This window comes from Alligator sinensis, unplaced genomic scaffold, assembly GCF_000455745.1.
Source record: "Alligator sinensis unplaced genomic scaffold, ASM45574v1 scaffold1581_1, whole genome shotgun sequence".
Taxonomy (NCBI): Eukaryota; Metazoa; Chordata; order Crocodylia; family Alligatoridae; genus Alligator; species Alligator sinensis.
The window spans coordinates 678,514-692,737 of NW_005842641.1; the positions used below are offsets into that span (position 1 = coordinate 678,514).

General features: G+C 38.5%; 1 protein-coding gene across 6 annotated transcripts in view; it reads left to right on the top strand.

The window, feature by feature from the left end:
- Nucleotides 1-14,224, top strand: part of TTBK2 (tau tubulin kinase 2) — a 171,699-nt gene that overhangs the window by 67,772 nt on the left and 89,703 nt on the right. For all 6 annotated transcript variants that reach the window (XM_025215335.1, XM_025215333.1, XM_025215334.1 and 3 more), the window contains one exon: nucleotides 12,437-12,502. In XM_025215335.1, coding sequence (XP_025071120.1) covers nucleotides 12,437-12,502 — 66 coding nt within the window. The remainder of the gene's footprint in view (nucleotides 1-12,436; nucleotides 12,503-14,224) is intronic.

Below are 14,224 nucleotides of genomic sequence, written 5' to 3' on the forward strand. Positions count from 1 at the left end.
GGGGGGGGGGGCGGGCCTCACCCCTCCCCCTCCGCTCCATTGTTGCCACCTGCAGGGAGCAGGGCGGGGGCAGGCAAGGCCAGCTGTGCTGGCCTCGCCCCCCACATCCCCTGTGTCCCACCATCATAGTGGCACGCTGCCACTTGTTGGAACACTTCTTCACATTTTGATTGGCTGTTTGTCAGCCAATCAAAGCATAAATAAAGCATTACAGACAGACAGACAAAGGCTTTTATAATATTAGAATGTTAGACAGTTTACACTTGCTGCTCCCTCTCTTAGTCCATTTCGGCCAAATAACTTGTGGATATAACTTAATTTTCTTCAGACCTTTCATTTAGTCCTTTCCCAGGTCTATGATTAGAGTTTTTGAAATAAAGGGAACTGGAATTCATTAGAGTGTGAGATTCTGAGAAAGGAAAGAAGAGTTGGTTGGAATGAGTGCTGTTTTCCTGCTCTACTCCATCTGCACTGTAGAAGTGTAGTCAGCAGGTGCTGAAGGCAGGAAATGGTAGACAGTCTTTGGCATAGGCACATTGCAGGTATCTCCTAAGGAAGGATTCCAGTAATAGGCCAAATGGAGGAGCTGCCTGCAGTCCTTTTCTCTTTTCTTGCAAGAGCCCGCAGGCAGCATAAAAATCACTTAATGATCTCCCTTACCTCCAACCACTGAATGCCTGTGATTCCTGGGAGTTAGTGGTTGCTCCTAGGAAGGGCTGGAGGATGGAAAATAAAATAAAGGAAAAATTATACCAAGGAATTAGAAGGTGGGAGACAGAAAATATTGGTATGTTAATGCCTATACACAATCAATGTGGGAGAAAGAATATATGGTTGTGGTGCAGTGTAAAGTTATTGGCATGAATATGGCCTTAATAATCATCATCAGCACTACCACACTGCACTTTCAGGACTGACATCGGTCTATATTATAGTCTTGCATTTCAGATGAGGATAACTTTTGAGGGAGTAATTTCACACTTGCATAAAAGGAAATATTTCTATTTTCCTATTTTATTAGCATTGCTTGAGCAGGTTGAGACTCAGTGTTGGAATATAGGTTGCAACGTTCATTTTATGTGATCTTTGTAGGTTCCCCTTGTTTCAGTAACTGAACAGGGGGACTTGCCATAAACACATTTGACAGAGGCAACTCATTTGCTTTTTGCACCAGCTGTTCTGTGTAATGGGAATAGGACATAGTGAGTGAGGCTGTACTATGCTCAATTGTTCAAAGACCTTCCATCAGTAAAGTAAGTTGAAGCAAGCAACCTTGTTTTAACATGGGCTGGAGAGCAGATAGGTGAGAATCAGGGAAGTGTGTAGGTCCAGCCCCAGTTATAGTCCCTTCTCTAGTGCCCCTGGATGCTGCCTAGGACCAGTAGAAAATCAGGCCCATCAAGTGTATATCAGTGCTTTATATTGAACTTTTTATTAGCCTCAAAGCACTTTACAAAGGATAAGTGAAGGTTAGCAGCAGTTAGAGGAGTGTAATGAATGTATTTATCATATGAGCATCATCAGCTCATGTGTGTGGGCACACAGTTACTTAAAAACACGTGGAAAATATATTATGTGCTAATATTGAGGTAATATCTATGTGATAAATGAATTTACCATGTATCTTTTTCTTATTCACTTAGTGCAGCGTATTCATTTAAGCTTCAAATGATGCAGTTTTCTTTTGAAAGAACATTGCTACAAAAATACTTACTTTTTTTCCACAAACACAGAATTTCACCTTACCCCCATCCAGAAATTGCATCCAGCTAAAGTCTTGCATACAGAACATACAGTTCTGAATTAACAATTGCTTCTTTAAACATAAAGATTTCAGTTTCATCTGTCATCCCTGCAGCATTAAGAACCTAGAGCTTTATAACATTTGGAAAGGGGGAGGGGTGTATTGGCTTCCCAATGAGGTTAAGGTATGTATGTGAAAAAGCTAAATAGCAATAGTTTGTACAACTTAGGGTTTTTTAGTACCTTTAGTAAATATAGTAAACAAATGTGTAGATTGCAACAGATTATGATTTCTAATTTATAAATGTAAGTCTGTATTGATAGGAAATGGCTTTCACCTATCTAAGACCAGAGTTCAGGCCAAAGACTTCTGTAATTTAATGGCTACAAATTAATTTTTGTCCTTGTTTAATTTTAAGTTACAGATTAAAATAAAAATATTAAAAAATGAAACAATAGATGTAAAGAACAGCATATCCAGAAATATTGGTATTTCATACCTGGGAAGAGAGGTTGCTTTTATTTAAAGTCAAGTATCTAGATCAGGGGTTCTCAATCCCTGGGCCACAGTGGGTCAGCTGCTGGTCCAGAAGTGGCCACAGACTGGCAAACTGTAGCACCCCAGAGCCGGGTGGAGAGGCTGTGGCTCTTTCCGCAGGGCCCACGGCAGCGTAGGGTTTTGCCCGCTTCCCTGCCCAGGGTGTGGGGGTATCCTTATCTGCCTTCCAGCTGGAAATTCTGGCCATGGTCAGCTGTGACCACTGGGCTGCGGTTTGCCGGGTCGTGGCCACTTCGGGAAACCCTGATCTAGATTAATATTTTAGCTTGATATCTTTTTTTAAACAAGAAATGTTAAAAATCCATTAAAATTGTTTTAAGCTCTAAAAAGTGTAAACTTAGTGATCATTTTCCTTATTTAAAAGACCTTCAGGCTGACAACTTACTAATTTCAGCCCAGTGTGAATTTAAGAGGTTGGCTAGTTGCTACAAAAATTATGTAATAGAAATATCTGCTTACTTTGACTACAGAACAATAAGTGAAATGCTGAAGTGTTTGAAATCTAAATTACATGCATATAGTGTATTGAAATAATATATTTGGAAGTGTGGTGTTTTATGTTTGTACTGTAAGGGTCCATGATTAGGCATCTAAGTACTGTAGTAAAAATATAGGGGAAGAGGCAAGATGCGTGGGGTGGCAGCTGCATGACATGTAGGTCAAAGTTGGCAGCTGAAAAAAAAAGGGCAATGGTCTAAACTAAAAATATTCTCACTACTTAGAAAAAGTAAAGTTTGCTTTTTTGAATATATATGTATATGTATTTATGCATATAAACTATTGTCTAATCAAAATTTAAATGATTATTGTGAGAGCCTCCAGGCTCTTACTGTGAAAGCATGGGCATCCCGTCTTATTTTGGTTTAGCTCCCATGATATGCAGCTGCCTTCTCATGTCTGTCAAACAATTTTGTATATTTTGCTCTTTTAGAGTAAGAGAAATTTCTAAAGAACAAATGTTTTTAAAACTAGACCTTGTACACTGCCCCACAAAATCTGCCGCAGACATTGTGTTACATGTTTCTGAGAAGAGATGAGGTTAGCAGGCTGTTCCTTCTAAATTGTGGGTTGAGCATTTGGTGTTTGTGTTCTTTTGGAAACAATTTTATTTTAAATTAAGTTTGAGGCAATAAATAGGATTCTGTTTAAAAGATTAATATGCATTATTACAGCTTCATGTATCTTTATAACCTCTAGATTTGCAGCAAAAGGAATTATTACATAAAGTCAGAGCCATCGAAATAAAAAAGATAACTGTATGACCCAACTCCTAAATACCTTCAAGGCAACTCGACCATTCTTTCCCTTATATCAGAGTTATAAAAATAGAAGCTTGTTACTTCTCTTTCCTCCTAAATCCTTGAATAAATTGAAGAAGATATAACCTATGCATCAGAATACAGGCAGTCCTCAACTTACAACGTTTCACACTTACAACGTTTATAAATTGACACCCTGTTTCAACTTTATGACGTCAGTTTCATCTTTACAACGCTTGATCCAATGCGAAGCCACGCCAGCGAACAAGTTTGCTGCACCGCTCATCTCCCTGGAGAACATCTGTCCAAACTTCCTTGGACGCTTTCTATAAGAAAGCAGACAAGACTCCAGGAAAACCTGCAGCCAAGACTCCTGGAAAGACTCCAGCCAAGAACCCTTCAAAAAGTCCAATCAAGAGCCTTTCAAAAAGTCTAGCAGTCACCTCAAAGAAGTCCTTCCAAATCAATATGATTGCTATTTACAATATAAATACATTAATGTAGCTATATTACTCATCTATAATTGATTGAGTACAAAATTTTGGGGTATTTTTGATGAAAATAAGGTATTGGGCCTTGGTTTAGGAACAAATCCCCCATTTATAACATTGTTTCTTATGAGAAAATTGGTTCCTAGTTACAACATTTCGACTTAAGATGCAGTTTTCAGGAACCAGTTGTGTCGTAAGTCCAAGGACTGTCTGTATACTAGATGGAAAATTTGTGAATAGACGCTTTCTGGACTAACCAAGAGCAAGGATCCTTTTTGTTTTGTTATGAGATACTAATTTGAATCTGCAGGAAGATCTTATCAAAAAGATAATGAGAATCGAGAGGACATATTTCTGAATTAGAGGTAAGCCGTAGGAAAGAAATTGTAATCATGGCATATGGTTTAGTAAAAACCATCCTTTTACAGTGTGGTGGGATTAAAAAGGCAATTAAGAATTAGGTTGATTTTTTTTTTAAATGTTTTAAGTAGTGCAGCTCATGTGGCATTATATTCATTGGTGATTGGTGTCACAAAATATATTGTGTTCATTTATGATCTTTTCATTCAAGGAAAGAAAGAGTTTGGGTCCCAACTGGTTGAGCCCCTGGAACTCCTCTAAGTTGATCGTTGTGAATGGAGCCACCTTAATTTGCAAAGGAGAAATGTTAAAAGGGTATGAAACAATTGGTAGAGAGAGAACCAGTTTGACTCTCATTCTACAATACAAGGAAGAAATGAGTTTAATTAATTACATTAAAATAACAAGTAAAATGGATTACTGATCCTTACACAGTGTTATTCTATAACACTCACTGCTACAAAATATTTTTGTAAACAGAGGATTTCAGACATGGTTAAAACATTAATAAGATCACCAGGATCCATCCATTGTATGTATGTATGTATGTATGTATGTATGTATTAGATTTTTAGCAAATGATATTACAGGGATGTTTTCTTCTTTTAAGGATGTAAGTAGATAAGTAGTTGAGATAGCTAAGAAATTTCATCCCTTCAATGGCACAGAATATAAATGTCTGTGTCTTATAGCATTTTTAATTTTCTTTATAGCATGTGATATTGAGCACTGAAACAGTATTCAATAGATCATTGGTTTGTTTTGATACAATAATTTTACATTCCGTTGTTTTATATGGAGTTGATAAAAACCAAGGAAAGAGAGGCAGAAATAATGTGTCCTTCATTTTAAAGTACTGACTCTTCCACTAAACTTTGTTTCAGGTAATTTAAAAAGAGAAATCTGATTAGAGAACCTTATTTAGCTGTTGCTTAAAGCATATACTGAAAGCTTTGCTGAGATGCCAAAATGGATTTTTAATAGTTTTGAATAAAAATAGAGTCACTAGACCAGTGATGATAGTGTGCGTGAATGAACTTGCTTAAAACTGCTGCTCACTCTGACCCCTAATTTTGCTGAGTCTTGAGTATTAGTTATGGTGTCACTTTTGTTGTTGAATTTTGCATGTTTTTATACAAATCTGTGGTATTATCTTTGTAAATAATTAAATTTCACATGTACTAAAGCAGTTGAAGACAATGGTGTCTGTTCTGTAGTCCACTAAGACAACTGAATTGCATGCAGTGCGAAGTGATTTTAGTACATCTATATCTGGACATATTGTGCAAAGAATTTGCCATGTATGGAGGAACTTTGTGAGTGGAAAACTGGCTGACGTGCTTTTACCCATTCCTAATGTAAGCAGGAGGAAGGGCTTGGGCAGGGCAAAGACCGTGGGTATAGTAGAGCAACATTTCTGCATGCCTAATCTTTTATTAATGTAAGCTCAATTACAATAAATGGACCCGTCTTACATGGGTATCTTTCCAGAGATACTGCTCCTAACTTACATTTGAAAAATCTGTTACTAGTGATGTAGAAACTTGAAAAATCCCAGCTCAATCTTCAGATCACTGTTTGAAACTATTGTGCCGGCAGATGTCAACAAACCTTTTCTCTGTAAACTAGGCCACACTAATATGAATTCATGGTAGTTTCACAAAATATATGCACACAGAATATCTCTCAGGTTTCTTAACTGTTTTGGGTAAGTGTGAGGTGGGTATAATTAAAAAATAATTTTTGCTTGTCAAAGACTCCCCTTTCTCCTCAGATGAGTATCTGCCCGGAGTGTGTTCAGCAGCACTCGGATTTAGTAATGTAATTCTGGGGACTGAAGGGGAGGCAATATAGAAACTCTTATTTATGCAGACTCTACTGTTTCAGTGTTCTGTACCCTTGTCTTATTTATCCACTGTGCATTTGTTGCCAATTCAGTACTCTGGTCTTAATTGTTAAAGCCCTTAGTGAGTTAAAACCCAGCTATAGCAGAGCTCTCCTCTTCCATTATGACATAGTGAGAGCTCTCTGCTCCTTTGAGCAAATACACAGAGTACTGTGAGCAACAACATTTTCAAGAGTTGGAGATGAGCGTTTATCCTCAAAGGAATTTTACTGAAGGAGTTTACTGGACCACATAAGATTGAGCCTAATCCTGATAGTTTTCAGAGAAAGCTGTTAGACTCACCTCCACAAAAGACTTTCTATAATAACAGAAATCATGAAATCACAAAAGCAACAGCAGTGTATATAAAAAGGAACAGAAATACAGTAAGTAAAGCTTCGCTATTCAGAGAGGTAAGGAAAGAGTCCCTTACTGAGTATACTACCAAAGTCTTAAAAATATTATTGGTAATTATTGCGAATTTCACATTTGATGTCCTAGAAATATCTAAGGAAGTTTAAAGCTACAAAATTCCAAATGAAAAAAGAAATTGGGCATGATGATGTCTTCTGAAAGCCTCTTTTTTCATGAAAAGGAACATGCATGTGAGCCATCTTAATCAAGGCTGCCAGCATTTCCACAGATGTATCTAAATGTATACATCCCCTTCTCTAATTACACATGCATTCCAGAGATTTAAACACCCCATAGATGCTATGGATTCAGATGACTCTCTTAATAGGTCTTGTAGATCACCTTCTGTAATGACTGAAGATAGATGGATTTTAAGATTTTACTCCAAACAGAAAAATTTAGTTTGTTATAAAGAAAGCTTAGCTGCCGCAGAAGCAGATTTCTTAGATTTTGAACCTAGAAGATAAGAGTATAAACCCTGTTCCTGAGAACTCAGTCCTTTTTGGCTCATGTAAGCATTTTACAGTTCTGCTTATGTTTTAATTTGGCAATACCAGATTTAAAAAAAAAACAACTAGACATGTTGTAACATCTACACAACAGTCTATGTCCCTTACATAGAGAGATGTTGTTGGCAGATTAACATATCAGATTTTGGGGATGCAAAATCAAATAAGCATCGCTGCTGGTGGTAGCCAGGGATTTTCTTTGGAATATTTAGCCAAGTAGATGGTTTGGATGAGTTTTGACCTTGTCCAAAGACTTACGTGAAGCTGTTTGCAATGTATATCAAGAGCTCTGGTACAGCAGTTTCTGAACTTAAAAAATGCTCAGAGGCCAGTAAATTCCATTCTGAATAGGTCCAACTAAAACTGACGCCAAAATCATCAATAATTTTCTTAACAAAGTACCTTGCAGTGCAACTAAATTCTTGCCTCTTACCTTAATGCAGGTATTATTAATAATCTTTGTCAATCAAAGGTATTATGTACTATGTCCAAACCATAATTTATTTACACGTTTCAACGTCTGATTTATCTCTCCCAGAGAATAGCTGAAGAAGATTCAGAATTTTTTTGCTGCTTACAAGAATTCCAACTGAATGTCAGGTCAAAAATAAAGAGAAATAATAATACTTAGTCATTTGTTCTACTGGGAAATTTTGAGGAGGTAGAGTATATTGATCAGAAAAATTTCCCGTCCCACTTACTAAGCTCTCTTTCTCAGGACAGTTCATTTCTGATGAGGCTTTAACAATAGAAGCTGTTTTAACAGTCAGTAAGCAACTGGCTTGGAATTAAATTCCATACATATTGTGCTGTGATTTAAGGGAAGAAAAGCAACTGTTCACTTTAACATTGTATAAGCAGTTGGCTTAGGGTTCAAAAATTGGTATGATAAAAAGGGAAAACATTTTTCTGGGTTTGAACTTGGATTTAACCAACAAATGGAGTCCATAGACTGCAAAGAGGGTTACTTTGTAGAATTAGTGCAAAGTAAAGCAAATAGTGAAGCTATGCTTAGTGATCTAGTAGAAATCAAGAATATTGCCTTAAGAAGGTCTAAGATTTGTCCCTCCCTTTCAGTCCCTATACTTATGTCAGTATCCTTATACAAAGAGAAGTATTTTTACTCGTTAAAAGCAAGTATGCTCATATGCTTATTTAGGTTTTGCCTAGAGACTCTAAAATCAGAAACACATTGGAAGTCACCTTCTGGATTCCTGTGCTCTTGGCATTTACAGAATGCATACCTTCTAACACTGAGGATTCTGATGTATTGGCATTTTGTGGCTATGGTATCAATATCCTGCAGAAAAAGTGCTATTGCTGAGACTGTCCTCATCCTTTGGAAGTTTACCTCTATTATATAGCTGTCTTTAGAAATAATCCAATTAAGAGAAGGTCTTGTTATCCTTCCTTGGATGATGATTTCCTTATCATTAGGACCATTGGGCTAGAAACTTAGTTTTTAAAAAATAAAAGCTCAGATCATTTTGAAACTTGGCAGTAATAAAATATGTGGAGAAACTCTGCCCAAACTTACATTATAGCATGGAAAGTGTGGCATGAAATTCCATGATCCTTCTATTCAAGGTAAAGTCTACGCCCAGTAAAATCAAGGTTGGGGAGTCCTAAGTGGTATTGCATAGGGAGCATGCATAACTTACAGTTCCTTACTTAGCAGTTATACAGTCCTGATAAAAAGAACCAAATCCAGATGCCCCCTAAATCTGGTAGTAAGGGCAGATAAGACTCAAGCAGCTACATAAGCAGGCTGTGGTCTGCACTTCAATGCACTATCCTGATTGAAATGAGCTATGTATGCTAAATAGAACCCATATAGAGAGCTTCTTGGAGGAAACCTCTTGTATAATCATAATCAACAGTACTGTGCTTGTACATAGTGCCTTAGTTCTAAGTATCTGAAGGTTCTTTGAAGGGACTGATTCCAGAGTTTTTGAGCAGATAGGTTGCCTTTTGAAGTCGATAGGATTCAGTAGGTAAGTATCAGGAAAACAGGGCCAGAAAAACATTGACAAACACTAGCCAGACTCCACAACTTCTCTGTGAGATGGTTAAAATGTATTTGTTTCCACTGTGTAGACAGATAAACTGAGACACAGAAGTGAAGAGGTTTAACAAAAGTTATACAGAAGATCTGGCATATAGCAACTACTGGAGCATACATTTTTCCCAGGGGTTTTATCCTTAGCCCGTTACACTGATTGGAGGTTTATTCTAAAACGTATAGAATGTTTTATGCTGTAAAGCTTAAACTAACTACAATTTTAACTAAATTCTCTTACAAAACTTTTTTTGTGAGCAAGTACAAAAAATATTTACTGTGGACTCTCTGAAAAATTTCCATGTTTTCTAACAGTGTTTCAGTTCCACTGGTGCAATGCTGGAAGCTATTATTTAGATAGGCCACTCTTTTTCTTCTTTTAACACTTTGTCATGTAATCCTGCTGAGACCAAGCCAATCTGATGTAGTGTTACAGACAGTGACAGTAGCTTCTGTCTCATTTATACCAGCGGGGCCTATTGTTGCTTACACTGAGCTATTGTTTGTTCAAGTCATGCTAGTGATTTTAAGGAAATTTTGCTAGTTAGAGTAAGAATTTGTATAATGGTCATCTCCAAACAACAGTTAATTCATACAAAATATTATGAGATGTTTTGGAAAATCTAAGAATTGTCATGAGTCCCAGGGACCACAGAATTAAACCTTACTCCCTCTAAATTTATATGAGACTTGGAGTTGAAAATTCAGGGGTGTTGCAATCATTTTTAGAAGACCTAAAAAGAAGAAATTAGAGATGCCATCTACATGTTTTGTTTTTGCCACAATTGACATGTTAACTGCAGCATAAATGAGATGGGTGCTACATATGTACCCAATTTCTGGCACTATAAAATGGCAAATGAGTCCTAAAAATGTTCCATAGATAGTGTACCACATTTTTATGGATGGTTTATAAGGCATCTTAATTTTAACGTGTGGCTGGGGTTTGACATTCAGCTGATTGTCAACCCTGGCCAAGACTGAGGAGGGGGAATTGAAGGGAAGAGCAGTCTTTAAGTCCTGTGCCAGGTGCTGGGGTCCCCAGTAGGGAAACCCCTTTGGCTCCTTGCACTAGGGACCTCTGATCCCTGCACCCAGCAGCCTGGCCATTGCTGCTAGGTCTGCAGTTTTGATAATCAGCTGTTTGTCAGGCTGAGGCTGAGGCTCGAGACCTGGGGCTTTCCAGCCAGGCTCAAAACCAGCCGATTGTCTGCCTTGGACAATCCTGGGTAAACTGGATCCGAGACTCTTGAGTTGGGACTGACAATCAGCCGATTGTTGGCCCTGGTACCTGGGCAAGCCCTAGTTCTTGAACTGGACCTGGGGCTTTCCAGGCCAGGGCTGGCAGTCAGCTGATTGTCATTTTTTGGTCCCATGTGCTGGGCTGCAGCACCTGGTTTTCAACTTGTGGGTGCAGGGAGAGCCTAGGAATCCAATCCTAGGCTCCTCTATGGTAAGCAATAATGGTGCGATTGGGATCTGATTCCTGATGCCAAAATTGCATATTCTGCAGTGCACATGTGGCACAGCAGGAGGTGTGATTGTTGGGATCGGATATAAAATCCCATCTCACCATGGAAGGGGCCTTAAGTTCTGGAAGAAAAGAAAAAAAATTAACAGTCAGCGTATTCAAACAGGAATTATTTTCTGTGCATATGGAAGTGGACAGATTAAATGTTTACACCAGTGTAAAAGAGTAGCAGACAGATGATGCAAACCTCTGAACTGGGATAACTTCACTCACTCTGGTGGAGAATTACTGTTTGAAAAATCAAGGGTCGAATTCTACCAGTGTAAGTTAATACACTGGTTCAGAATTTGTCTGTCTGTGCCCATCTGACAGTGGCTGTTTGTTAAAGGCTAAGGCCTGCTTCTTCCACACTTACCAGTAAGGTGCAGTAATAGTTGCTTACTGTATGAGCTAGCTGCATGTTGTTTATTCCTACACCCTGTGTAATTTCATACTGATATAGGAAACTGAAGTAAATTACACCAGACTATCTATTCATCTGTCAATATCCAATATGGGTTGATTGAGTTTTAAGGGACTGAAATAGACATCACATCTAGGAAGTAAGTGCAGTGTGGTACTTATTTACCTTGTGCTATAAATATGAATATTTTAATAATTTTCAATTACACTTCTCATTTTGTAATGAGCAAAAGCAACAGGAAATTATGCCTGTTTTATGGCTTTTAAAATTCAATGTCAATTGCTAAAATATGACTATTTCTTATCAATTAAAAAGGAAAACAGGTATTTGTAAGCAAGAAGAAAGAGTGAATGAGAAGGATATTGCCGGTTACAGAATGGCCACTTTAAGGCTAAAGTTGTTCTGCTCTGCCTAATGTAAAGGGCCAGACCAGAAAGTCGTATTGGGAAAAATTCCCTGAGAAGAGAAGTCCTGCTCTGTGGAGAATTAGCTGGATCAGAAAATTGCCAAAGAATGAGCTCCCGGAGAAAGAAGTTGCTTTGATATTGTGCTTACCATCATTTTATTACAACATTTGATGCAGTAAATGTATATTATTTTCTTTAGTATATTAACTTTTGTTCATACTATAGTCTACTCATACATAGTTTAGCCCTTATACATAGTTTCTACTTCTCTGGGAATTTCTTAAATCAAGTATGGATCTTTTTATCCAAAATATAATTTGTGAAAAAGTTGCTTATGTGTTTTAAAAAATGGCTTATCCCACGTTACTTTTTTGGCACAGGATAGCTCAGACTTACTAGTATCTTTGAGCAGTTGGAAAGGACTAGTGTATTTATAATCCTTTTATACTTTAAAATGTCAAGCTTCCTGAGATTCAGAACCAAAACTTAATCCTCTTGTCAGTAGAGGAAAAAAATAGTATATTTGACATTTATCTTAAGTTTCCTCTTTGGGGATTTGATGCTTCTGCAGAACAAAATCTGACCTATATAAAAGAACTGACAGACAAAGCCAAGTGCTGATTTGTAACGCATACACTTCTATGGGAACTCAAAGTGGTTATCATAATCTCTGGTAGTACCATTGGGTCCAGATGGCACTTACCTTGCTCCTTCTTCTGAACTGTAATTAGCTTATACATGGTGGTTGTATGATTGGGTAACTTATTTTCTACAGTTCTGAAAATCTCATATTTTTCTTCTGTTTGTTTTTTAAAGCCACGAGCTGTTGCTGGTTTTCGAGGAACAGTACGGTATGCGTCAATCAATGCCCACAGAAACAGGGTGAGTATTTTCATTTATATTCTACTTTGTCCAGTTTTTAGTTGAAAACAAAACAAAACAAAAAGCTGCAAGAGGGAAAGATATTTTCCTTTCTTGTGTCTGTCTGTGATTATATTACACTTTATGATAACAAGGATATATTGAATGCACCAGACTTGGGAAATATTTGGGAAAAGATAGGTCATTGACTTTAGATAAGTGGTATGGTCTTCTCTGATTGCAGAAGTAATAATATTTTAAATAGTTATCTTTGTCATTTTAATTGTATCACAGGATAGTATAAGAAAGGAGATGAAATTAAGTGATACAAAAACTATTTTTACAATATATTCCATCTATCATTTTATTCTCAGGGTTTAGAGAGACATCTTTTTTAATTCCTTCAAATCTCACTCCAATTTGAAGTGCTTCAATTTTGGAATGCATCAATGTTAGGCAGACATATAGGGTCCTCCCATCCAAAATGCTTCAGAATGGTTGCAAGTCCTTGCTATGACAGCCAGGGGGCTGGAGAGCAGAGATCCCAGCCTGCCTTTTGGGTCTGAGTCTCTGAGGGTTCCTGAGGACAGCCAGTACAGAGGAAATTGCTCATTGGATATGTGCTGTACCCAGCATGCATTGGGTATCTGGTGCCACTTCACCACAGGAGGGCTTTTCAGTTATACCATTGCCCCAGGAGGCCAAGAATAGATGCCTACTGTCTCCTTGTCCTGCAGTTTCTGGCTGAGCACTACTGTGAGGTTCTGTTCCTCACTCATGTGCCAGCTGTTTTACAAAGGCACAGTAACACACCATAGCCCAATCCCTAGAAAGGTGTCTTCTCAAGATGTACCATCTGCTTTGCAGTGTTGATACCAACACTTCTGAGGATGAAGCCATACAGGACACCCAGGAAGATGGCCTTCTGTGGGATCATTTGCAAACTGTGCAGTGGCACTTTGGGGCCATGTTGGTGAGCAGTGACTGGTGGAAGCACACAGTCCTGAGGGCACAAGGTGATGACTAGCAGCGGTAGAACTTTCAGATGAGTCACGTCATCTTTAGAGAACTCTGCACAAAGCTGTCCACATTTGCCTTAGCAGCAAAGCACCAGCATTATGGTACCTTTCACCTTGGAGAAATGCATGGCCATCACTATCTGGAGCCTGGCAACCTGATAACCTCCAATTCATAGATTTCATAGACATTAGGGCTGGAAGAGACCTCAGAAGATCATCGAGTCCAGCCCCCTGCCCAAAGGGCAGGAAGTCAGCTGGGGTCATAGGATCCCAGCGAGATAAGCATCCAGTTTGCTCTTGAAGGTGTTCAATGTAGGCGCTTGAACCACCTCCGATGGCAGGCTGTTCCAGACCTTGGGGGCTCGGACAGTAAAGAAATTCTTCCTTATGTCCAGCCTGAAATGGTCTTGTAGTAGTTTATGACCATTCGACCTAGTCGTCATCCCTTGGGGGCACTCTGGTGAACAAACGTTCCCCCAGATACTGGTGGTCACCCCTGATAAACTTATAGGTGGCCATCAGATCACCCCTGAGCCTGCGCTTTTCCAGGCTAAAGAGCCCAAGGGCTCTCAGCCTGTCATCGTAGGGTCTGCTTCCCTGACCTCTGATCATGCGCGTGGCTCTTCTCTGGACTCTCTCAAGCTTCTCCACATCCTTTTTGAATTGTGGAGCCCAAAACTGGACGCAGTACTCTAGCTGCGGCCTCACCAAGGCCAAGTACAAG